General features: G+C 33.4%; 3 protein-coding genes across 7 annotated transcripts; 2 read left to right on the plus strand and 1 right to left on the minus strand.

Annotated features, from left to right (window-relative positions):
* Nucleotides 1-3,489, plus strand: LOC129299536 (beta-amylase 1, chloroplastic-like). The gene is made up of 4 exons (XM_054938014.1): nucleotides 1-783; nucleotides 1,835-2,045; nucleotides 2,138-2,248; nucleotides 2,449-3,489. The coding sequence occupies exons 1-4, from the start codon at nucleotides 152-154 to the stop codon at nucleotides 3,253-3,255; spliced, it is 1,761 nt and encodes a 586-aa protein (XP_054793989.1). The 5' UTR covers nucleotides 1-151; the 3' UTR covers nucleotides 3,256-3,489.
* Nucleotides 3,490-7,990: 4,501 nt separating this feature from the next.
* On the plus strand, nucleotides 7,991-21,482 carry LOC129299533 (uncharacterized). Of its 5 annotated transcripts, none has more exons than XM_054938008.1 (19): nucleotides 7,991-8,409; nucleotides 8,977-9,035; nucleotides 9,229-9,310; nucleotides 9,477-9,544; nucleotides 9,947-10,016; nucleotides 11,200-11,281; nucleotides 11,527-11,591; nucleotides 12,937-14,004; nucleotides 14,150-14,212; nucleotides 14,303-14,349; nucleotides 16,173-16,218; nucleotides 16,325-16,404; nucleotides 16,887-17,000; nucleotides 17,764-17,845; nucleotides 19,041-19,244; nucleotides 19,869-19,949; nucleotides 20,298-20,423; nucleotides 20,550-20,739; nucleotides 21,276-21,482. In XM_054938008.1, exons 1-18 carry the CDS (start codon nucleotides 8,101-8,103, stop codon nucleotides 20,616-20,618), a joined length of 2,715 nt encoding a protein of 904 aa, XP_054793983.1. In that variant the 5' UTR covers nucleotides 7,991-8,100; the 3' UTR covers nucleotides 20,619-20,739; nucleotides 21,276-21,482. The 5 variants fall into 5 exon arrangements, with proteins under 5 accessions (XP_054793983.1, XP_054793984.1, XP_054793987.1 ...); XM_054938009.1 differs by having other exon boundaries at nucleotides 19,119-19,244; XM_054938010.1 differs by lacking the exon at nucleotides 7,991-8,409 and adding an exon at nucleotides 8,438-8,639.
* A 974-nt stretch (nucleotides 21,483-22,456) lies between these two features.
* On the minus strand, nucleotides 22,457-22,985 carry LOC129299534 (small acidic protein 1-like). Its single transcript, XM_054938013.1, has one exon. The coding sequence runs from the start codon at nucleotides 22,901-22,903 to the stop codon at nucleotides 22,667-22,669; it is 237 nt and encodes a 78-aa protein (XP_054793988.1). The 5' UTR covers nucleotides 22,904-22,985; the 3' UTR covers nucleotides 22,457-22,666.
* Nucleotides 22,986-25,583: the final 2,598 nt, after the last annotated feature.

The raw sequence follows: 25,583 nt of genomic DNA on the forward strand, positions 1-25,583 counted from the left end.
TTCCTCCACTACAGCTCAAACTCTAAATTCTAAATTCTTGAATCTCAACCCGATAAAATAGGGAAGGGGTTACAAAAACTTTCAAACTTTTTCAGTCTTCTTCTTTCTCGCGTTTTTCGCTTGATTTTCTGGGATAAGTTCGGTATAAAGAATGGCTTTGAATACCACACATCTGATTGGTAGCCTTGCTGGGACTCCAGCAGGAACCATACAATCTGAGATGGGAATTTCATCGGGAGAGTCCACTGCGACGGTAAACGCGGCGGCCGTGTGGAAGACGCCGGCGACGAGTCTCCGGTGTAAGGTGAGCAAGTCGGAAGGCGTGGACGCGCTCTCGCCGCCAGTGAGCCCTTGCAGGTCGCCGGTGTTAGGCGGAATTCGGGCGGATCTATCAGTGGCGTGTCAAGCATTCGCGACAGAGGTTGCGCCGATGGCGGAGGCGGGGATGGCGCCCGTGCCGATGAGGAGGTACAAGGAGGGAGGAACCTCAGGGAAGGTGGAGGGAGTGCCGGTGTACGTGATGATGCCGCTGGATAGCGTGACGATGGGGAACACGGTGAATCGGCGAAAGGCGATGAACGCTAGTATGCAGGCTCTGAAGAGCGCGGGGGTGGAGGGAATTATGATGGACGTATGGTGGGGATTGGTGGAGAGAGATTCGCCGGGAGAGTACAATTGGGGTGGCTACACGGAACTCCTGGATATGGCAAAGAAGCACGGCCTCAAGGTCCAGGCGGTGATGTCATTTCACCAGTGCGGCGGAAACGTCGGCGACTCGTGCACGTTCGTATCTCGTTACTTCCATCTCTCTTTTTTCAACGTTTATAAATAGTACTATAAAAGTATAAATATAAATATATATTATTAAAATATTAATATAAATATAAATATTTTATTATATAATATTTTTAACTGTTTTACATATTTAATTTTTTAACATTATAAAAAAGTGAGAGTTATTTTTTATTTTTATTTTTAACTTTAAATTAAAAAAATAATTTAATTATTATAATATGTTCCTATATTTTTAATCAAAAATTATTTTTACAGAGTGTTTTGTGAATAGGATAGTATTTGATTACAAGTATTTCTTTTCTGTTTTTTTTTTTTGTGCGAGCCAAGATTATAAGTATTTCAGTATTTTGAGATTTGAGATTATTTGATATTTTTATTTGGAAAACCTGCATTTTTCTCTTTGGGGTGATGACAGTGGGTTTCCACGGGATATGAAAGAAGTGTAACGAACACGGGCCCAACTTGGGGCTGGAACGTTCATATTTTAAATAATTAATAATTAATTAAATTTATTTTTTATTAATTTTTAGAATTTATTATTTTCAAAATTATTTATCGTTTAGAATGATAATCAAAATGAGCGGTCAACCTATGGCTGATGCAAGTGACACAGGAAAAAGGGTCAGATACCGAAAAAGGGGACACGGAAGTAGCGTGTGGTTTTCTGGAGATTTGACCGGAGCCCACATGAACTTGTTTTCGACTCCTTAGTTGCTTCTAGAAAGTATACTAGCCATTTGGCCTTTTTCCTAGGTCCAGGACAGTAGGACTTTTCAAGATTTGTCATTTGTTTGTTATATATTTTGCATGAATATAAAAGAGACGTTTTAAATAAATTTTTTGTAGCTAAACATTGGCCGATTGATTTAGGTATATGATTGGGCTTTTTTTTGGACCGAAAGCTAAAAGTTGGGGGTTTAACGTCCTTTTAATGTATTTAAGGAATTCGTTACCCAAAAAAAATTGTATTTGAGGAATTATTTTAAAATATCTAATGACAATCTTCATGGTGCTTAACGACTGGTTATATTGCATGCAGTATTCCCCTGCCCAAATGGGCTTTGGAAGAGATGGATAAAGATCCAGATCTTGCATATACGGATCAATGGGGAAGAAGAAACTATGAATATGTGTCTCTTGGGTGTGATACCCTGCCTGTTCTCAAGGGCCGAACTCCAGTCCAGTGTTATGCTGATTTCATGAGTGCTTTCAAAGACAAGTTTAAACACCTTCTTGGTGAAACTATTGTGGTAAATATTCATCTTAAGATTCTATTCTAACTTCTAATATTATGCTGTTTTATGCTCTAGACATCTGAAACACCCATTTTTATTCCATTCAGGAAATCCAAGTAGGAATGGGACCGGCAGGGGAGCTGCGTTACCCTTCGTACCCAGAGCAAAACGGGACATGGAAATTTCCCGGAATTGGTGCTTTCCAATGTTATGACAAGGTACTACACATTTTCCTTTTAATTTATACTGTTCTTGGCTCATCCAGATGATTGATAGCTACTGAGTTATATAGGTGGGAAGCGGTTAGAAGCCCAATTAAGTGTTACTGACCTAGCCAGAAAAGTTTAAACAAGGAGTTTTCACTTTGAAAGGAAGTGCACATTAAATTCAGTTACCTTTTGTTTTCATTATGGTGTAGTATATGCTGAGTAGCTTAAAGGCAGCTGCTGAAGCTGCGGATAAGCCAGAATGGGGGAGCACGGGCCCTACTGATGCAGGTCACTACAACAACTGGCCGGAAGACACACCATTCTTCCGCAAGGAAGGTGGAGGCTGGAACAGTCCATATGGCGAGTTCTTCCTCACCTGGTACTCCAATATGCTCTTGAATCATGGCGATAGGATCCTCACCGCGGCCAAGTCAGTGTTCGAGAACTCTGGTGTTAAAATTTCAGTAAAAATCGCGGGTATTCACTGGCACTATGGCACAAGATCCCATGCCCCAGAGCTCACAGCAGGCTATTACAACACCAGGTTCCGCGATGGCTACCTTCCAATAGCTCAAATGCTGGCTCGTCATGGAGCCATCTTCAATTTCACTTGCATTGAGATGCGAGACCACGAGCAGCCCCAGGATGCTCTGTGTGCACCAGAGAAGCTAGTGAGGCAAGTGGCTCTAGCCACGCAGAGAGCCCAGGTCCCTCTGGCAGGTGAAAATGCACTGCCAAGATACGACGAATATGCGCACGAGCAGATCATAAGAGCATCACAGTTGAATGTGGATGGTGGCCAGAATGACTCAACAATGTGTGCTTTCACTTATTTGAGGATGAACCCTCAATTGTTTCAGCCAGAACACTGGAGGAAGTTTGTGGCTTTTGTGAAGAAGATGAAGGAAGGGAAGGGTGCTCGCAAGTGTTGGGAACAAGTGGAGAGGGAAGCAGAGCATTTTGTTCATGTCACCCGGCCTTTAGTGCAAGAGGCTGCTGTTGCACTTATGCAATAAGAATCGTTGTTGAAATTGAACTTGGTTTCTGCAGTTGTATTTTACTTCATAGGGTCTCTATAGGTCACAGCTGGGCTATGAAATTTTTAGGGAAGAAGTATCCTAGACTTTGTGGCCTATGGAATGTATAAACATGTATTTAATATAGTATTCATTTTATCAGAGTATTTATGCCAAAAACAGAAAAAGGAACTTGTATTTTTAGAATTGGCAATTATAATTCTCCTACAATCATGATCTGTCATTTGTCTATACCACCCTGAACTATATTTGGTGGTTTTTGTTTGATCTGAAACTCATTGAAGAAATATCGAAGTGGGAATCTAAAGCAAGAGTCTGTCTGTTTGGATTGAGGATTTAATCGATTTTAGAGGCAAAAAAATCGATTAAGCCATAATTTACCCAAACATACACTTTTTGTCAAAATCGATTTTTTTTTAAAAAATCAATTTTTTCCCAACGCTCCAAATCTCAGCTTCTCTGCTTTTGCATTTTTTTGTTACAAAGTTATATGAGCAAATTACATAAAAAGTTCAAGAAAAAAATCACAAAAAAAGCACAAAATTTAATAAAACTAAAACAAAATTTTTTCTCTTCTTTTTTTTTCTTAATAAAATTTGAATCTTTAAAAAAATTACTAACATGAGTATCCAAACAGATTGCGTTATAACATAATCAATTATGATTAAAATCTATCACTTAATCAATTATTTTCATAATCTATTATACCCAACTGAAATCCAAACGGACCCAGTGTCGTTTAAGGGGGAAAAAAAAGAAAAAACACGTGATCTCGTGTTGCGTTCACATTTAAATAATTTAAGCCTTTTGCTTCTTCTAGCAGTAATACCATATCAGCATCTTACTCGCTTTCTGGATGCCTTGGGATTCAAATATTTCGAGTGCCAAAGTTTAATAATTTCTTTTACTAGGATGAGCAGCTTTATCACCGGCTGGATGTTATTTTTACATATTTTTATAAATTCTTCTAACTGTTAAACCACGATTCATACATGTTAAGTAGTTGGCTTTGTCATTCTTGATTCCTTATCATCCATATTTGCTTCTTTTTCTCAGGCCAATTTCATTAAAGTGAAATTATTACAACCATGACCTGGGGTAAAAAAAACTAAAAATTAAGTTTTATTTTTGCTCTTAGATTTTACATTTAAGGCCGCAAGTATTTTAAACTTGACATTGGGTTATTTTTATCTTTAAGCGTTTGAAATGCATTGTCTCATCATCCTGGTGTTAACACAGCAATTTTTTTTTTTTTTTGGAAGGGAGGGGTCATACCATTTATTATTAATTTTTTGTAATAAAATATTAAATTAAAGGTCACTTTTGCTTTTTAAGTTCAAGATATCAACATATCACAAAAGTGACCCTTAACTTAAAATTTTGTTACAAAAAAATGGTGGGACCAACTCTATTATAAAATGGATGTTAACTTAATGATAAAACTAATAAATACCTATGCACCATTGTTGATTTAAAGATGTTAAAAGTTTACAAAGATTGAAAGGTTACTGCCAAACAAATCTCCAGAGATAATTTGAAATGTGTTGACTACATAGCAAAAACTGTCTTAAGGGTTAACATTAAATTACTTTAATCTTATCTTATTGATTGTCTAGACTTAATGTTGTCTGATATGAGTGCCTTTTAGTTGCACTCCTTATTTTTAAGCTTCGTCTTACCTTTATATTAAAAAAAAAAGATTTTAAAAGCTTTTGGAAAAAAAAGTCTTTGAATAATTTTGTTCTTTAATCCAACATCTCAAATTTTCATTAACAGATGTTAAGCTATTTTAACTATTCAGGGAATGATGTCCTCATTAAAAAAAAGTTCATGGATATTTCTATATCTTTTATTAACTTAAAAATATTATATGCTTCAGGTGAAAATTTTTTTAGATATTTTTACCTTTCAATTCTTAATTTAATAGTAATTTAAATGCTTTCAAGCCAAAGTTTTATTATATGATAGATGATTTATTTTGGGAGAATAACAATGAAGTACAAAATAAAAAATTTATGACAGTCAAGTTCTCAGTAAATTTTTTTAAAAAAATAAGTTGCAGAAATTAATTTAAACATTTATTGACAATTTTTTTAATTATGACAATTTATATATTAAGATTTTTTTTATGTCCCCGCCAAGATGTAAGAACCTTTTGCCATATGATGTGTCACTGATAATCTTCATGTGTCTTACTTAACACCGCTCTCCCACTGAACCACGCAAGCCTATAGCTGTAATACACTTTAAATCTTAGCTTAATGTAAAAGGGTACAGGCTGATTCATATAATTATTTACAAGGTTATTCTCGTACGTAAGGGCTCCATCACGTCGCAGATAATTAGATAACGATAAGAAGAAAGGCTGGGACACGAGCATATATCCATGTCTGGAAATCGCCAAAGAATACAAGTGGAAGGATGACTCAGGTGGATAGAAATAGATTCAAAGATCATTCATGGCAAGAGTTGAATTTTTTGGTCCTGATTGCGTCCATTCTTAATTTTGTTCTTCTTACGAACATACAAGCTTTTGTCCAATTGGACTAAATACTTTAATAAAGTCCTTTGAAGCGCTGAATTAAAATCATTAAAGATAAAGATTAAATTTATTTAAAAGTAGTAGTTAGATTAATTTAATTCAAACTAAAAAATTAGAATATTTTAGATAAGGAAATTCAAACTTATTTGAATCAGCTTGACTAAGGGATCAATTAATTAAAATGATCAAAGATGTTGTTTGCCGGTGGAGAGGATTAGGTGCATGTTAATATAATTCTTCACGACATCTGACTCCGTGCAAATCATGCGTGAGTCCTCTCCGAGATAACACCCTTCCAATTTTTCTCCATCCATATTTCTCTTCAGATAAATACTTTGTTGTTATGAAATTAACCAACTAAAAAAAATAAGATATATGAAAAAGAAATGAAGATAAAAGAATGAAAGAATTTTTTATGAATTATTGTTCATTTCAATACAAATAATATGTCTTATTTATAAGTATCATCTCACATTAACAGTTGCATAAATGATAACAACAAATAAAAGATAATTAATACTCATAATGTTGGAAGTTTCGTGAAAGAAAATAAAGATATGAAAAAAATGAACTTACACACTTTTAATATTCATTATATTTGTCGTCTTTATTTTGATCACAATAGAATTGAGTCCAATTTTGATGTTTTTTTCATGTGGGTCCCTCGCACTCTATAGCATGCTTGCAGACCTCAATCAAGTCCGTAGGATAGTAATTTAAGGAAAAAAAAATAGATGCATAGAATAAATTTAAATAGTAAGTTAAAGGATATATGTATTTTAAAAAATGTTAAAATGCATCTATAGGCATTAGTCATAATAAAAAAGGCCATGACTAATTAAATATGGGGTTTTGAATTCTAGATCTTATGAAGGTAGAAAACAATTTTGAAAGAGTTAGAGCCTATTTAAATTTTAATTAGGTATAATTGATTAAAAAAATTAATTAATATAATTAATTTTAATTATAATTAATTGTGTTATAACATTGTATTTGAATTTTTTTTAAATTAATTTTGACATAATTGAATATATTTGATGATTTAATTAGAATCAATTTTAGATGTATAAATTATTATAAAGGACATTAATTTTGAAAATGAAAGTATTAATAAAGTTGTATAATTTAATGTATGTAAAAACAATAAATTAGTATATCTAAATTCAAATAAATTTAATAAAAGAGAAAGATATAATTCTTAAATTTATGATGCTTAATTTATGGGAAATGTTATGGTAGTTGATTAACAAACGTGTTATTCCAATTTATTTTAATTGCGATGTTGTGGAAGTGTTTTTTCGTAGAAATATAAAAGCCACTTGCAAGTTTAATTCATAGACTAATGGGTTCAAAGGTTAACTGTAAACAAGCAACTTAGAGAAGAATATAAAATTTAAGAATGTAAACAACGAAAATCGAGACACTAATACGTGCAAGGGCAGATCGTAGGGGTATATTTGGGCAGCTCATATTTTTGACAAGTAATAAATGAGAGTAACAGCATAATTGAAATTGATAAATTGCTTCAAGCAACTTATTTGAAAATGCAATTCTACCTCAATCATCAATTATCAAAATTTTTGACTGTTTAAATAATTTTTATTGAAATTGATTATTTAGTCCAAAAAATTGATTACTTGCTCAATCCAAATAGGTTGTTGCTCTTAATTGGACTGGATGATGTTTGGAGATAAATAACCATACAAAAATATAAAAATTTAAATATTAAAGAAAAGCGTAAAAAGTTGTGCACAGATTAAGAAATTTTAGCACATAGGTGATGTCCATACAAATTATTGACATTATTGATATTGATGTTTTTGTTAGGATAATGTTAGGAGGCAGGCCCTGAAGGCAATAACTGTCACCGTATAACGACATAACCTACCGCACGTTCCAGAATGACCGTTGCCTTTCCTCTTCCGGTTCCGTGGCCATGCACAACTCTTAAAAAAAAAATAATGATAATAATCTTTGCTTATAACTTTACTAAATTTTACTCTTAATTTTTATAATTTTTTTTAATATTTTTAATTTTTAGAATTTTAATAAAATTAGGTGACCTTTATCCTTATAATTTTTATTTTTTAATAATTTTAGTCTTACAGAATTAAAAACACTGAAACAAAATAACAAGAATTAAAAGCCAGATTCGATACGGGGAGACTCACTTCTGCCTGTCCTTTCCCATCAAATTACGCAACTCTGCCACGCCCTTTTCGAGGCTCACTTCTTCGAGCTGGTCTTTGCTCTGTCTTCCATCCACTGTTTCTGGCTCCTCCATGGCTTCTCTACAATCATTTCAATTCCGCTGCTCATTCTTCCCTCTCTCGACCAAGCTCCTTCCACTCTCTCGGACCCCCCAATTTTCTCTCCTTTTCTCCGCGTCATTTCCTCGTAATGCACGGGTTTTCTCTTTCAGCGGATATGCGAAAGCCAGAAATGAAGTCTACAGAATTCGCTGTTCCTCTAAAGTCGGCTCCGAAATTGAAAAACTTTCGATTCAGAACGACGATGAACGGCCACCTTTTGATATCAACCTTGCTGTGATTTTGGCGGGATTCGCATTCGAGGCTTACACTACCCCACCTGTATGTCAATAGCCCACCAGCTTCCTTGAATATTTGAACTTTCCTTAACTTTGCCACACCTTTGCAACTTCAAATACTTTCTTCTTCTTTTTTGGAGTCTCTCCTGTGATACTCCAACCACCCCTTGAATTGGCTATTCCTTAATTGAAAAATCGAAGATGCTTCGGGGAAATAGAGTTGTGAGAAAGTATAAGGAGAAATGTGACTGCAAAATTTAAACTTCTTATATGGTGAAGCATATTACTTACACTACCATTAACTTCATGATCCCTATTGAGTTAGAAATATGCTGACTATTTCTTCAGTTTTGGGTTATCTTCTTTTCATTTGCCAAGGAACAAATAATATATTGGGGTTGATGTTTAGACAAATGGACTGTGAAAGTCAACTTCCTTTTGCTTATGCTTCTTCAGCGTTAAATAACATCACTATAACTAAAGCAGGTGTAGAATGCAATTCGGTATCTTACATCAGAATGCTACGCTGGACTTAATATATATATATATATATATATTGGAATGTGTTCGTGATCGTTTTTGTGCCCTTTTCATTTTTAATGTAATGCAGGAAAACGTAGGAAGGCGTGAAATTGATGCTGCAGATTGCAAGACAGTGTATCTTTCTGAGTATGGTTCGATTTCTTTTTGTAGCTATTCTTAGGGTTTTTCTTATTGTCAAATTCCCGATACCTTATCAAAATGCATTTAAATATGTGGTGCTTAATTTTTGCCGTTCCTTCTAGTTAGACAGAGAAATTGATTCAATTGGTTGAATGTACAAATGGGCATGGTTAACGAGTTATTTTCTTGGTATATGCAGGCAATTTCTTTCTGAAATCTACGATGGCCAACTGTTCATAAAGTTGAAAAAAGGATTCGATTTCCCTGCCATGGATCCATGGGTTGGTTATCTTATATAATATTTACATTATTGAATAGATCTCCGATTATCTAGTCACTTCTTGTTACTTTGCTTCATATCTCACACTTAATACTCATTTAATATGACTAATTTTTCCTTTGATTTATTTTCTTGGACCATGTGTTCTCCTTTGATCTGACTTCCAGGGAACAAGTGATCCGTATGTGATCATACAATTAGATTCTCAAACTGTTAAAAGCAAGATTAAATGGGGGTGAGTTTTCTTATCATATTTTTCTCAGGCTGTTATTTGATGGCTGAAGAGACTTTAAATTTTTTTCCTGGTTTACAGCTATAGTTACAGGAGAATTTGTGTAATTTCCACTCATATGGCCTTTCTTTTCTTTTCTTTTCTTTTTTTGGGGGGGGGGAGTTAGCTTGTCCTATCAAGCATCACTCTAAGGACTTAAAGTATCTCAAGCTTTGACTTCTTTAATTGGTATATTGAGTGACAACTGAGAAAATAATAATTGGTCAAGATAACCCATGACCAAATTTTGATGTATTAAATGGAGCTTTGCATTTATATATTGCCTTTTCAAATTCTTGTAAGGAGTATAGCTTCTAGAATTCCATTGATACATGTGATTCATTCATATTAAATTAACTATGTCAGGACAAAAGAGCCAACATGGAATGAAGAATTTGCTTTTCATATAAAGCAGCCTCCAACTAAACCACTTCAGGTCAATATGAACTCTCTCCCCCCCCCCCAACCCCTCACTCTCACACACACACGGCCTTTTGCATATCTAAGATAATCTACAAAGGGGAATCGTTCTCTCTAATTGACATGGAAACTTTGCATAGAATGCATCTGCATACCCTTTGACATAAAATGAAGTGGTAATCGCTTGCTACTTGTACTATGTAAATATACATCCCCTCTTTCATATTGATTCTCTTTTTAAAACTGTTAGAAGTATGTCTTAAATACCAATAGTCTAGTACTCAAAGTTAGATTACAATATGCTAAGTGCTTTTTCTTGATGTCCTTTTGGTAATTATAGTCTCATAGCATACTCTTGACATGCATCCAGATAGTTGTTTGAATGTATTATCTCTTCATATTCCCTGTAAATTTTGAGAGCCATGTTCATTTTCTTTAATTTTGATTGCATAAGTACAACTCCAGTGAATGCTCTGTTGGTGCCTTGATGGCACTTGCATTCTTCTTGTGGATACTAATGCAAGGTCTTTCATTTTTTCCCCCCCTTCTTGAAGGCTGGAAATCCTCTTGCATTCCCTCCTCTTATCTGATTGCCAATGTACCATGATGAAGGAAAAACATTTAGGGTCACCCTTGATTAATGTGTAAATGTATCTAAGGGGCATGCGTATTATACAACATAAAATAAGAAAAAGCATACGTGATTTTATATCAATAACAGTTTTATACGTATATGCGTGTGATACCTGCAAATGGGGTTGTGAAATCTGATATCTAGAAATTGAAAGAGTTTCTAAAGGAAGAGAGAAGAAACAAACATTTCAAATAAAAGCTTCAAATTTAATTGGGAGCCTGGTTACAGAAAGAGTGCAATCAGCATCAGAGATTTCCTTGTCATACTATCTTGAAAAGCAGTTATCTCTCTTTTTCATTCCACCCTTTTCTGTATTTTTGCATCTTATTTTTGTCGTAGTGACTGTTATTATTATAGAGAGCACAAAAATAATTTCTTTTTCCTGTAATGAGGTAAACACCTATGATACTGTAAACTTCACTGGTTTTTACATATAAATTTTGAAGTTTTCCTAATTGGAATCAGTGCACGAAGTGTATGTGCAATGTCAAATAAATTTTTAAGTTTCCCTAATAAATTTCATTTGAAATTTTATGTTGGTTTTCTTTGATGCTGTGATATATAGATTGCAGCTTGGGATGCAAACCTTGTGGCTCCCCACAAACGCATGGGGAATGCAGGAGTTGACCTGGAATGGCTTTGTGATGGTGAGTTCGAGAAAATCACGTGCACCAAATAGTTGATGCAAACTTGAAAAGTTTTCATGCTTGTAGAATTTTCAATTTGTTAAGTTTACAGTTCATATTATTTGGGAAACATCGTAATTTTGTTATGACATCAAGTTTTTTTATAACTGTCAACAGAATTGATGTATTTATCAATTTCTTTTTCTTTAAAAGTAATTATTGCTTGAAAAACATTTGCTCAAATAACAATTACGCATTTGTTTTAGGAGACTCACATGAAATAACGGTGGAGTTGGAAGGAATGGGTGGGGGTGGAAAGGTTCACCTGGAGGTAATTTTCTTGCAAGTTGTAACAATGAGTTAAGGAACTAGCCGTATAGATTTCATGTTATGGGAAGAAAAAGTATTTCTCAGTACCTCTCAAATATTGGAAGAATTTATTATACTTTAATATATTGCTGAGAAACTTCTGGCTTATCCAACGACAAGTTCTACTAATTAAGTAGAAGTGGTGAATGAAGATACTTTGATATGATTATCACACCCGTTATCTACAAGTTGGAAGTTTATTATTGGGAGCATTGTGATTATCCCTTATCATTATACTTATTATGTGGAAGTTGTCATCCTCTTGGAGAATTATCTTTAGTATTCAAATTTATCCAGTTTAGTAAAAATGTGTGTGTGTGTGTGTGTGTGTGTAGGAGAGGAAAGCATAGTTGTGTGTTCCCATTGCCCCTATTTTTCCATTTTAACCATGAACTTCAACATAATTGTTTAGTTTTAAAATTCTTCTGAGTGGTTTTGGCTCTACTTTATGTTGAAAATCTTGGCTGCTCAAAAATTAGTCAAGATCTAGTTTTATTGTTATATTATTTTTAAAAAAATGGTTTTATTTCAATAAAAAAATGTTTTATGTTCAGAAATTCAGGGAAATAACTTTCTTTTGGGTCCGCAGGTTACTTCACCCAACTGAAGCTTTTGAGATTGCTTAATCTTTTTATCTCTCCTAAGTTTCTCTCCATGTTTTTCCTGATGTTTGTTTTCTTCCTTCTGTCTTCTAGTCTTAAATGTTTTGATGTGATTGGAGTCTTTGGTCTCAAGAGATGTTAAGCTTTGAAACAAGTTTGTTTTAGTTTTTTTATTGTGTAAGAGCACCGGAGAATTATATGAGTTTTGGAACTCATTGTATATGATATCTTATTTTACATAGAAATCATTGGATATCTTTCCTTCTTTTGAGTCAGCACTCTAATATTCCATAACTTGTAATGAGTTGAATAGTCTAGTTGCCGTTTTACAAGGCCCTGGCCCAGCCAATTGTTTAATTTTCTGCTTACCCCTGTTTTACTGGGGTAAGACTGAAGTCAACTATGGTCAGCCATCGATGCCTTTTGGATTCTTGTAGAATACATCAAGAGTCTAAATATTGTTTTCCATATGTTACAACTTCATGATACCCAGAATATATATTTACAGCGTGTGATTCAAATAAATTATCATCAACTGAGAAGTTCTATACCATGGAACTTATATGCTTGGTCTTCTGTCAAGTCTTAGTTTTAATTCTGCAAAATTCTATTACTTGTCTGCTTAATTTGGTTTAAATGTGTTGCATTGTTGCATTTTAATGAGCTGTAAGTTGTTAATTTCCTGAGTTTTTTTTTTAAATTTAGGTTAAATATAAAACCTTTGATGAAATTGATGATGAGAAAAGGTGGTGGAAGATTCCTTTTGTTTCAGAACTTCTAAAGATTAATGCTATTGATTCTGCGCTAAGAAAGATTACCGGTTCTGATACAGTGCAAGCCCGCCAATTTGTGGAATATGCATTTGGGCAGTTAAAGTCCTTCAATAATTTTGATAAATATGATGCTGAAGGCTCTGGGACATTGAATGATTCTTATATCGCATTAGATATGCCTTCAGAAGAGGCTGGAAATTCAGAAGCCTTCAGCAGTGAAACTTCTAGTGAACAGAGATATATGGAGGAGCACACACAGAACTGTGATACTGAGAATGGACATGTTTCTGACTGTGATACTGAGAATGGACATGTTTCTGACTGTGATACTGAGAATGGATATGTTTCCGAACTATCAAAAGAAGTTGGCAAGGAAGAGCAATCAGATCAACTTTTTTGGCGGAACCTTGCTGATGTTGTCAATCATAACATTGTCCAAAAGCTAGGTCTCTCAGTTCCTGAGAAACTAAAATGGGATGGATTTGACTTTTTAAGCAAAATTGGCTCTCAGTCACGAAGTATGGCAGAATCATTTTACATTGAATCTGGGCTTGCAACATCAGAAGGAACAGAAGATGCAGCCAGTAAAACAAGCAGCCAACCTGCTATTGCTGCAATTCAATCTTCAATTCCAGAGGTCAAAAAAGCAACACAGAATTTGGTAAGACAGACTGAATCAGTTTTGGGGGGATTAATGCTTCTGGCTGCAACAGTTTCCAGGATGAACAAGGAAGGACATTCAGCGGAAGAGAGGGAAAGCAAAGATGGTAAAGTAAGAGATGCTAAAACACAATATTCCACTTTGCAAAAACTTCCTACCTCATGGAATGGGTCTGCATTGGATGAGAAGAAAACTGAGGAAATGAAAAATCTTTTTTCAACTGCTGAAAGTGCTATGGAGGCTTGGGCAATGCTCGCAACTTCACTGGGCCATCCTAGTTTTATTAAGTCTGAGTTTGAGAAAATATGTTTCTTAGATAATACAACCACAGACACCCAGGTATTTTGTTATCTCCTTGCTGATAAGTCCACTTTCCTATGTTACTTTGGTTGTAGTTAACTAGTCATTCCTCTCAGTGTACTGCCAATTGTTATTTTGTTCTGCTCTGTGTAAGCCTTTATAAATATAACTGTGGGACTTTCAGGTTGCTATTTGGCGTGATTCTGCACGGAAAAGGTTAGTGGTTGCTTTCAGGGGAACAGAACAGGTAGGTCATATTCTTTGTCCTTTTATGCAGAGTTAGACGAGTTAGACTTCAGGTTTGTCACTAAGGTACTTATGTTTTGATGCTCTCTAGGCAAAATGGAAGGACTTAAGAACTGATCTAATGCTTGCTCCTGTCGGGTAACACTCAGTTCTCATCTTGATTAGTACAAATGATTTCTTATTAGTCATGAGAAGTGTTGTCAGCCTGTCAATATGTTTTAATCTGTAACATCTACTTCGTTTCGTGTGTTATTGCTTCTCAGATATATGGTGATGTATGCATCATACAGTGGGAAATTATGTAATGAAACTATATATATCCTACTTTTGTAAATAAAAAAGGAAGGGTGATGAATATTTGGGAGAAAAACTGAAGGAGGCTGTTGCTGACAGATATATGGTGATGTATGCATCATACAGTGGGAAATTATGTAATGAAACTATATATATCCTACTTTTGTAAATAAAAAAGGAAGGGTGACGAATATTTCGGAGAAAAACTGAAGGAGGCTGTTGCTGACAGAGAATAGAGGAATTTGAGGAACTGAATTTGAGTGAACTAGGGAGGCTCAAGACCTTTTTTTTTTCCTTGGTCTCAAACCCTTATCAATTCTAGTAAAAGGGAAGGGATGTAGAAGACAGAAAAACTCTAGTTTAGATTGGAGATCATCTTTTAATTCCTTTCCTGGATTTCTTAGGAAGCTCTCTTTTGATAGAACAGCATTAATGAGACTATTGACTTTTCCAGCAAAAGAAAATAATGACTAAAATAAAACCAAAGATAATGATGGGTAAATAAGTAAATTACCTTCTAAACTTTAGGTCTATACTATCATAGACTCTAAACTCATTTATTGTGCAAATTATTCCCTCAACTTCTAAAAACAGTGCAATTTGCCTCCTGTTGTTAATAAAAGTTAACTTTAACTGTTAATTGACCAAAAAATGACAAAAAAAGACCTTAAAATTTACATAAAAGGATCAAGAAATTACAATATAGGACCCTAAGATTACAGACAATGACCCAAAGAATTATAAAAAATTACCAATTTTTTTTGTTTTTTTCTTTAATTTTTTAGGTTTTTTTTTTGTCATTTTTTGATCTAACAGTCAAAGTTAACTTTTATTAACGGAAGGGGTTAGGTTATTCTGTTTTCAAAAGTTGAGGGAGAATTTTTGCAAAATAAATGAATTTAGGGTTTATGGAGCTATTTGACTTAAAGTTTAGAGGGTAATTTGCTCATTTATCCTATAATGCTAGGCAACTAAAATGTTCATTATACATAAAGTCAAAAATAAAGTTATTTCCTTTTACTAATGGCTCTCTTATGGCAGTGCTGACTTAAGAATAAGGCCATTGGTAAAAGAAAATAATTCTATTTTTGGTTATTTGAAAGTACTGATTTTAGGCAATACAGTTTGGTTATTTCAAAATTCCAAGGCAAAACTTGAATTGCGATGAACAGCACCAAGTTGGGTCCTTAGCAATCTGATTTGAAAATTGCTTGATTTGTCAATTCCTTGCAATTTTTTGGGGAAAGAACAGTAGAGAGACACCAAAATAATCCCTACTTGAATGATCGGCAGTTAAAATATTCGTTTAACAAAATACTTTTATTTTTCACCTTTTCAATTAGATGGTTAACTTAATTTGAAAATATAGAAAATAGAATTGTCACTAATACAAATTGACACTACAATATTGATATGCAGATCATTTTGAATAAAATCCCATTTATTGTATTATTTGAATAATTTAAATCTGATTGCAATTTCTCATCCTGGAACCCCTAGCGCTTCAGGGTGCATTTTTCCTTTGATTACCATCTTAGGGGCGCTTCAATATTATTCATCAATGTTCTTGCATGCTACATATTTACTAAAAGGCTTTCATTTTGTTTGGCCTTTTCATTTTACTTGATGATTTCAAAGCATAACTAACTTTTCTATCACTTCCATAGGTTAAATCCTGAAAGGATAGGTGGCGATTTCAAGCAAGAAGTTCAAGTACGTTAATCAATATCAGGTTTACATATGTCAAACATATTTATGAGATGCCTAGAAAACTACAAGAACAGCACATTCCACAATAATGGTGCTGTAATTGATGCAGGTTCATAGTGGTTTTTTGACTGCATATGATTCAGTTAGGACCAGGATCATCTCTCTAATTCGACTTGCAGTTGGTTATAAGTAAGCGATACTTCTGTATATATTTGATTAAATGAATCATTCCTTTGAAATACATATGTATATACTTACATCAAGTGATTTTTTTCCTGATGCATCTTGCTTGTGCTATGATTATATTTTCCATAATTAACTGTATTATATATGTCTTTGGTCTCAAAGAACGAGAATTCTTTGATGTAATTTGCTGAAGTGGTTCATAATGTGGAACCTCTTCTGAAAATTTAAATTGTTTTCCTTCTGACCAAATCCTATCGGCAATTATTAGTTTTAGTGGCTACCTTGAGCAGGCATTTCATTATTTAATATAACAACCAATTACCTTTGTCATCTGCTTTTTTTTTTTACCCTGTATGTTTTAACAATTTCTTATCTTTTTACTGTGGTAAAGTATTCCTCTGGATTGAATTTATTTATTGGTTACTTGTTACTTCCTAAAATGCCATTTGAGTATTGACAAAATACAAGTTATGTTATTGTGCCAGAGATAATCATTCTGAACCACTGCACAAGTGGCATGTTTATGTGACTGGTCATAGTTTAGGTGGTGCATTGGCAACCCTGCTTGCTCTTGAACTTTCATCTAATCAACTAGTGAAGTAAGTTAATTATCTCTTTTGTTTGTCACCTTACTTTCATTTATATTTTATTTCAACTGTTCTTTTTCCCTGTAAATCTTCTGGTATTTATAGTTGCTAATGGGCAGAGCTGGATTTTGTTTCTTAAATGACATGATTCTTCTCTAATTGTTTTCCTTGTTGAACATCATGTGTTTGATTCTTGTATTGTTTCAGTTTATGGGGTTTGTTGCTGACCTGATGTAATGAATAATCAATTTTTGTCAACCTATAGTAACCTGGTATGCAATATCAGTGGCTTTAATGGAACCTTTCCCTGATATTATGCTCAATAAAACCAGAAAAAATGCTAGAGTATGGTCTAAGTGGAGAAACATAGGTACAGCTGAAGTAAGAAATGGAGATCAAAAGAAACAGTGGCTTGCGCACTCAAGTTAGCTTTTGAGAGGCTAGTTCCTTTCCTCAAGTCAGTACACAACCCGTTACCTTTCTCAAATGCCATACTCACCCTTATATTCATTATTCTCTAAACTTACTCTCTGCTCTAACAAACAAACGTTAAGTTTCCTCATTCACCCTATTTGTCAGAGTTGGACAAGATTGGCGCAATCCCCTATCCTACCCAGTATCAATGGAAAATATTTCTGCCCTTGTGTATCATTACTGCATAATCCATATAGGCTTCAATGTTAAAGTTCAATTTTTTTCACTTTATTTATGCCTGCCCATCTAAAATTTGCGGTAGTGAGTATGTATTTACTATTTTATTTGTACTGCTTTCCAGGAAGGGAGCAATTTATGTGACGATGTATAACTTTGGCTCTCCCAGGGTTGGCAACAGAAGATTTGCAGAGGTTTACAATGAGGTAAGACAAGACTATATTTACTGGATTGATATTCATAACACAGTTCTTTTCATTGCTATGAATAGAATGCTGAACTGAATTTCCTTCACTGGGCTATGGCAGCTATAGAAGTTAATAGCTGCGGAAAATCTAATACTGCAGATTATGAGCATATTCACAATCTTGTGTTGCAACTGTTTTTGGGTGTGAACTCTGAGGACAGCCGCAGGATGCTAAACTCCTATCTCATTGGCTCTGTCTTCTTAAGCAATGAGCACCTTGAGATTAGGGTGTCTAAAACTAATCCAAACCAATCACACAAACCAAACCAAACTGACATAAACACAAACCAAACCAAACTGATATAAATCAATTATAAATGAGGTTTGAATTGGTTTTTCTTTTGGAAAAACCAATTGGTTCAATTTGGTTCAAGTTTTTGCTCATGAAAATTTGAACCAAACAGAACCAAGTCTTGTTATATATATTTTTATAAATATGTCAAAGTTTTTTTTTTTGGCACTTTTTCAAGTTTAGTTATTTGTAAATCATTAGTAAAAATAAGTTACAATTAGCTAAATGTTATTTATAATTATTTAAGATAATTTTTTAATTTTATAATCACGTGTTTTAAAGATAATCCATTAATTTTTTATAGTTAAATATGCTAATTAATTGTTAAAAATATTTTTTTGTACTCAAGAAATTTTTTCATTGCAAATAATAATTAATAGTTAAAAATTATTTGTAAACATGAATATATGTTAGTGATTAAGAAAAATATCTTATTAAAAAAATTCAAACTTGATCCATACCTAAATCAAAATGAACCAAACTGCTCAAAAACCAAACCAAATCAAACCAATTAAAGAAAAAAAACTAAATAGGTCCCAGAATATAAAAACCAAACTGAACTCAACCTGTGAACATCCTTACCTTGAGTACTCCATAACGGCATGTAAATTACGTGACTGACTCCTGTTGAACGGTTTCAGTGACGTGCGGACATATCAATGAAAATAGCGTGTGTTCAAAATGGCATGCAATGATGCAAGTTTTCATCTTGTGTGAATAAGAATGTGCCAAATAAAACATTCTATGCTGTCCAGTTGACCATTCAAGCCATGCTCCCTTAATCTATTTTTCCTTCGTCAAGAGTTCACTGGAAATGAAATTTCTGTGAACTGTTTGGCCTAAGCTTTTACTTTGTCAACAGTTCACTGGAAGTAGCCACATCTTGGTTGTTTTGTTTGAATTTCCAAAAGCAGTAAGAGCTTGGCCAATGCGTTTGCAGAAAGTTAAAGATAGCTGGAGAGTTGTAAACCACAGGGACATTATACCTACAGTACCTCGGTTGATGGGTTATTGTCATGTGGCTCAACCTGTATATCTTGCTCCAGGAGATTTTAGAAATGCGATGGTTAGTGATTACTAGAATGCATTATCTGTATGTATATCGTTATTTTGCCGTGACATGTTGATTTTGTTATCAAATGTTCTGTGCTGTCTCACTTTATCTTGTTATGGATTTGGGGCAATTTTTATGAGCTAATTGATTTGACCATTAGCAGTCATGTATTTTATTCAGACGTTGAGAATAATTTAATCTACATTGTGCGCCTTTATTTGGAATTAATATCTCATTTAGTGCCATTCTTTTGAAAATAAATGTTTGTGGGACTCATAAAATCACAAAGATCTTGAACTTTCAGAACCTTATTGTTTTCCAACACCTTTGCAACTTTGACAAAACGTTGGTTAGATGTTTAAATTAGGTTTAGTTCATTTTGTCATGTTGAAAGAGTACCATGAAAATCTGGATCAATCTCATGGCTGGGTGAATTCTTCTCTCTCTCTACACAACATTGCTTGGCCTTGATATCGTATAATGTAATTTTACATTTCTATGAAGAACATGACAATAGATGTGTTGATGCTTGGTTGTCCACTTCAAACTAACTAGAGGAATTATGGAGTTACATATCACATGGAGAATTTCTGATGCTTCACGTCACTGCTGATGGATCTAATGCATGCTATCCAGGAAAATATGGAGATTCTTGGGGATGGATATCGAGGCGATATAGTTGGGGAATCCACACCAGATGTTCTAGTCAGTGAATTTGTATGTAATCGTTATCTTAATTTTTCGTCGTATTTGAATTCTGCGCAAATGTTTATTAGCCACACAAGTACATATAGAGACATGCATATCACTTACCTACAAGATGAACAAAAAGAATAATATTTTGATATGTGGCAACATTTATTGAGATTATTTATTTTTTTATTCTAATATTAAAAAAAGTTAAATGAAGGTTTCACTTCTATTTTTGATCAGTATTATACCTGAATTTATTAGCAAACCAATTGATTTATTAGTATACTGCTCTTTCCAAAAACAAATTGAAGATAATAAAAGAAGCTTGTTATTCATCTCGAGTGTTTCATTCCTCTTTTTTGATGGATGCAGATGAAGGGTGAGAAGGAGCTTATTGAGAGGTTATTACAAACTGAAATCAACATATTTCGTTCAATAAGAGATGGGAGCGGTCTTATGCAGCACATGGAGGATTTCTATTACATTACGTTACTAGAGGTACTGTCTCTTTAACAATCTTGTCGATTGTTTTTCTATTGCCATTCATCATATATGTCCACTGAATAGAGGAAAAATCATGTCACATATTGATTTTGCTGACCCTTCTTTATAACTTTATTTTAGAGTGTGAAATCAAATTACCAAACTGTATCAAGTCCACAGCCAGATGAACAACTATTTCGGAGCCAATAAAGTTTCTCTCTTTCAAGGCGGGTTACCCAATTTGATGTTTACTTGTTAAGACGGTAGAAGGACTGGTTGAGCTGAAGCCGTAGTTCAACATTTCAGAGAGCTTATAACCAAGCGTCTACTGGTATGTTACCCTTTGATTTTTATCTATGCATTTTGTTTTCCTTTTACAAAAAACCAAAGTTATGAAAAAGGCACCACATGCTTTCCATTGGATGGCAATAATGTTTTTTTCTGTTGACATCTGCATTTCATTGCCTTTTAAAGACTTGGTTATTAATAGGACATAATAGCGTCGTGTACTCCATGTAGACTATAACTGATTTTATCTAATAGAATAAGGCTTTTTGTTGCTAGTGTTCATTGAGCGAATCTAATCACCACCTAATTCATTGCCGGATTTATTATGTTTGACTCTGTTGATGTAAGCGGTCGTTTTTATTGTGGGTGTGATTGATAACTTATTATAGTATCAAAATTTATATCCCAGTTATGTTTTTGCCTCAGAACAAATTCTTTTGATGTTGTGTGCTTTAAGTTTGGAATGGCCCATTGAAAAGTATGTTTCAGAACTTGTGGAACGACACAACTGAGAACAATTTGATGTTTACTTGTTTCAAAACTTGTACAATTCTAATTGTACACTTGCTTATGTTGCAGGGCTTATAACTATTGGGGGAGAACATCAGAATTCACAATGAATAAAACACAGACCAAACCCTGAACATGTCAAAAAAATGTACAAATATTCTTTCCTAGCTTCATTTATTTTGTGTGTGTGAGAGAGAATGTATTCGATACCTTAAACTAAAATTGACGTGCTAAGGACTCGTTGTTTAAACAAGTAGTTGGAGATTTAAATCTCAACCTTTGTGTATGTCCCTATTTAATTCAGAGAGATTTACTTTTTTTTTGGCCAAAAAAAGAGTCATTTATTAATATCAAAAATTTAAGTACAAGCACCAATAGCCGAAGGTTTAAAAAAAAAAAAAGAAACACTAAAAAAGACCTATTAATACAGCCTAACACATCAAAACTCACAAAAAACAGCAAAACAGAAACAGCAATAACAGCAAAAGAAAACACTATCAGTACAGCGAAAAAATTAACCAATACCAATCTTAGTAAATCCAGAAATGCAATACCTTGTATTCATAGAGGTTTACCTTTTGCCTTTTAGCTTTCTGGCTGGATTTCATGCCAATAATCCATGTGAAGGAGTTTCTGCCACATTGCTTTGGATTGAAAAAATATTTCAATTTAATTCTTATAACGTTAAATCTGAATTGACCCCCCCTTTTTTTTCACTGTAACATTTCTCCTACGTAGTGCCATGAGCATGAATTTGTTGGATTTTTAATTTTTTTCAATATTTTTAAAATGAAATAAAAAAATTCTAAAATATGGAATGTTTTGCAGATGAACACTTGAATGGCCCGCCCCTCTTAAGATCTCGTGAAAATATGCACATAAAGCTTGTTACTTTCCAAGATCGAATGACAAGTTACGGTGTCATGTACTGATACTGAAATGTCTAAACAAAATTTGCTATCATCTCTATGACGCCTAACGTCTACGTTTTCCAGTAAGTTTGACCTAAAAGCCTAATGCCTTAGTCTTACTATCTCCGCCCTACAGCTAGAAATATTCAAATAGTCTAATACGGGATATGAAAGTAGTCGCATTCTTAGTCAGACACAATGCAAAATCGATTTGGCAAGGAAACTTGTCTTTGCACAAGTTCCAGTACCCGAATGCATATAACAAGGTCCCTTCATAAAGACCACAATCAATCAGAATTCAGAGGGGAAAAATATGTATCTTCGATCACAAAAGGAGCAAATCACACAAATCAAGATATGTATCATATTGGTAAAATTAATCCACATCATACAAAGTATAGAAAATCCAAGAAAAGGTTTAAAATTTCCCTTGTCCACCATCAATAGCAAAATAGCTCGGCTCTAATACAGTGAACCCCTAAATTCTCAACTCAACGAACCAAAAGCACCATATTGAGTAGTAAAAGAGTTGGGAAAAGATGGGATACGTCAGTTGATATCAGTATCATCGAAGTCGTCCTCGAAGCTGTTAAAAAAGTCAGCGTCGGCGAGCTTGTTATCGGCGACGATGACCCCCTCGCCGAAAATATCGAGCGAATCAACGTCGTCGACGTCCATGGCCATCGCCGATCCTTGCTCATCCATCTCTCCGAACAAGTCCATCGGCATCGGTCTCATCACACGACTTTCTCGCCTATTCTCGGAGATTACTCCGCCTTCGATCATGTCTATCAACTGCACTTCGCGTAAACGATGTCGTTTCTTCAATTGAATGTAAACCTCTTGCCTTGTTTCTGCTGTCGACCCGCGGTGTTCCTTTATAAATGTGCGAGTCTCAGACGAGAATTACTCAAGTAGGTGCGGGACATCATCTGTGATTTATTTAACTAAAACGATTTAAGTAATTTTATAAAAATTTTATGTGATATTTTTTAATTAATTTTATTCTTATAACAAAATGCACATTTAATTTTTTATATTTTTTATTATTATTATTAATATTATAATTAAATTATATTTAATATTATTTAAATATTATATATTTATTAGATAAATTATAAATGACATGATGCGCCCAATATACTTAAATGTTTCTCGCCTCAAAAAAAAAAGTTTTACTGTTTCAAATGTTACTTTTAAAAGTTGTTGGGTATTAATTGTATTATTTGAATATGATTTTCTAAAGAAATTACAAACAAAATAATTTTTTAAAAATTATTAATGTAACTAACTTTTGTTTTTTTTTGCAAGATAATTAAAAATGATTTATATAAGAACTGATTAGAGTTTTATGTATCCATAATAAATATTTCATATTACTTATTTTTGATGAAAATGAGAGTATAAATCCCTTTATGAAGAAAGGAATCACATTAAGAGAAGTTGAGAGTTATACTAATTCTTTTTAATGAAAAGTGTAACAATATTTCATCGGGAAAAAACTATATACAAAGCATACAAAGATCAATTCCTCTCATCATTGACTACCTCTATTTTAGGAGGAAGTTGATGATTAAAGTCCAAAATAGACTATTTGTACTAAGTCCTATGTTAATAAGATTACCCAAGTGATGATTATCATCAGCATTGTAAAAAGAGAAGAAGGCATTCCCAAACTGTGTGAGTAGCAATCTGGTTTCATGTACAATATCGAAGAAAGGGTGGCCAATCAAATTACCTCGAACAAGGAGATTGTAGCATTGGACATTCTAAATACAGACTTTCACACTTTGAATTCCTCTGTTTTCGCAAGCTCGTAAACCCAATCTAATGGCATAGATTGTAGCAATCTCATGTGGTTATAGCATTGAAAACGTATAACCACTAAGGCGATGAATATTTCTCTGCTCTCTGACTTGTTTCTTGATGCTTAACCAAGTGCTTCATCTTAATTAGATTGCACAAGGTGATGAATATTTCAAATCAAACATAGTATTTGTGACAGCAAAGTTATTTACCCTAACTAGGGCAAGAAAAGAAAGTGTTGAGGCTTGCCAGCTGAGGCATCAAGCCTCACATCGAAGAGTTAAAACAACAAATGAGAAGAAAGTAACTATAAAAGCGAGCTGGAGAGATCTCAGAAAGCATAACTTTCTCGACCATTTGGCTTAGATAAGTGTAGTATCTGCTACAGTATCTTTAGTACATGATATGTGGGTCATTGGCTCACATGATATTAAAGACGTATTTGAAGTTCTTTTTGTTTTATTATTCTAGGAGCCGGCATTGCACGAGAAGCATTAACTAATTATATATCAATAACATTCCGTGCACATATTTCATTTAAATTTGTGTAATTAATTTTTCTTTCTTTTCTATAAAAATTTGAAATATAATAGATCAATTATGCTAATCATTTGTTAGAACTAACATGGAAATCATGGATGTAATGGAGATATATTTTTAATTTAACTTTTCCACCAACATGTTTTAAAGCTTATATATGATTAATTGAGTATATTTTTCAAAAGTTTTTTTTTTTTGGCAATCACATCTTTCTTTTCAAAAAAATATATATACCAAAGTGACATTGTCAAGTATAGAATGATTAGATAACTAAAATTGTATTAAAAGCTAGTTATCATATAACATAATTAACTAATTTTTTGCCTGAATATAACATAGTTAATTATACATGATGCATTTACTACAGCATTACACAATTTGATATCAATGTCATTATGTGAACATTATTTATCCAAATGTATCTAATTAATTTTGTTACATTTACTTAAACTTTTAAATATAATTAACTACTCAGCCAATTAAAATAATCTATGTTCTTACAATAATTTATTATATTAGTAATCATTAATAAAATAATATAGACTAATTTAATAATGACTTTATTAGTGTTGAAGAGATGTTTGCACAAAAACTTACTATTGTCTTCTGGGTTTAGTGCTTCCTCTCATTATTTTCACTAAAACCTTACTATTGTTTTCTTAGCATTTACTCCTTCGAGCAATTTACAAGAAGAATAGATATAAATAGTAGTCAAATATCATGCTTTGACAAGATTCAAAATCATTATGGTCTCCTTTAATTACTAGAATGAAATGAATTGAAAATAAAAAAAAAAGATAAAAATAAAGTAAATCACGCTTCCCATAATAATATGATAAAATTTATTAATATATACTATAAATGTGAGAATTATCACACTCTCCAAAAAACTCATGAATCATAATTCTTAATTTTATAAATTAAATTACCCCTTCTCTTCATGAATATAATCACTTATCTCTTTTGAATGTCTTATTTTTTTATTTATTTCATTCTATTTCTTTCTACTAAGCAAATGGCACCTATAACTATTAAAGAAATCTGTACTAACATTACAAATCACTTGGACAAATTAAAATACAATTAGAAATATTAAAATCAAGTAGTCAAAGTGATTATG

This window comes from Prosopis cineraria, unplaced genomic scaffold, assembly GCF_029017545.1.
Source record: "Prosopis cineraria cultivar Desert tree isolate PC_DT_omini unplaced genomic scaffold, ASM2901754v1 PC1195, whole genome shotgun sequence".
Lineage (NCBI taxonomy): Eukaryota > Viridiplantae > Streptophyta > Magnoliopsida > Fabales > Fabaceae > Prosopis > Prosopis cineraria.

Bases quoted from the DNA above. Each gene is read 5' to 3' on its own strand.
- LOC129299534 (XM_054938013.1), bottom strand. From the start codon at position 22,903: ATGATCGAAGGCGGAGTAATCTCCGAGAATAGGCGAGAAAGTCGTGTG.
- LOC129299533 (XM_054938008.1), top strand. From the start codon at position 8,101: ATGGCTTCTCTACAATCATTTCAATTCCGCTGCTCATTCTTCCCTCTC. The intron at 10,017-11,199 runs GTCAATATGAAC...TGTGATATATAG, and splicing joins CTCCAACTAAACCACTTCAG to ATTGCAGCTTGGGATGCAAA. The intron at 11,592-12,936 runs GTAATTTTCTTG...TTTTAAATTTAG, and splicing joins GTGGAAAGGTTCACCTGGAG to GTTAAATATAAAACCTTTGA.
- LOC129299536 (XM_054938014.1), top strand. From the start codon at position 152: ATGGCTTTGAATACCACACATCTGATTGGTAGCCTTGCTGGGACTCCA. The intron at 784-1,834 runs GTTCGTATCTCG...TATTGCATGCAG, and splicing joins AACGTCGGCGACTCGTGCAC to TATTCCCCTGCCCAAATGGG. The intron at 2,249-2,448 runs GTACTACACATT...ATTATGGTGTAG, and splicing joins CTTTCCAATGTTATGACAAG to TATATGCTGAGTAGCTTAAA.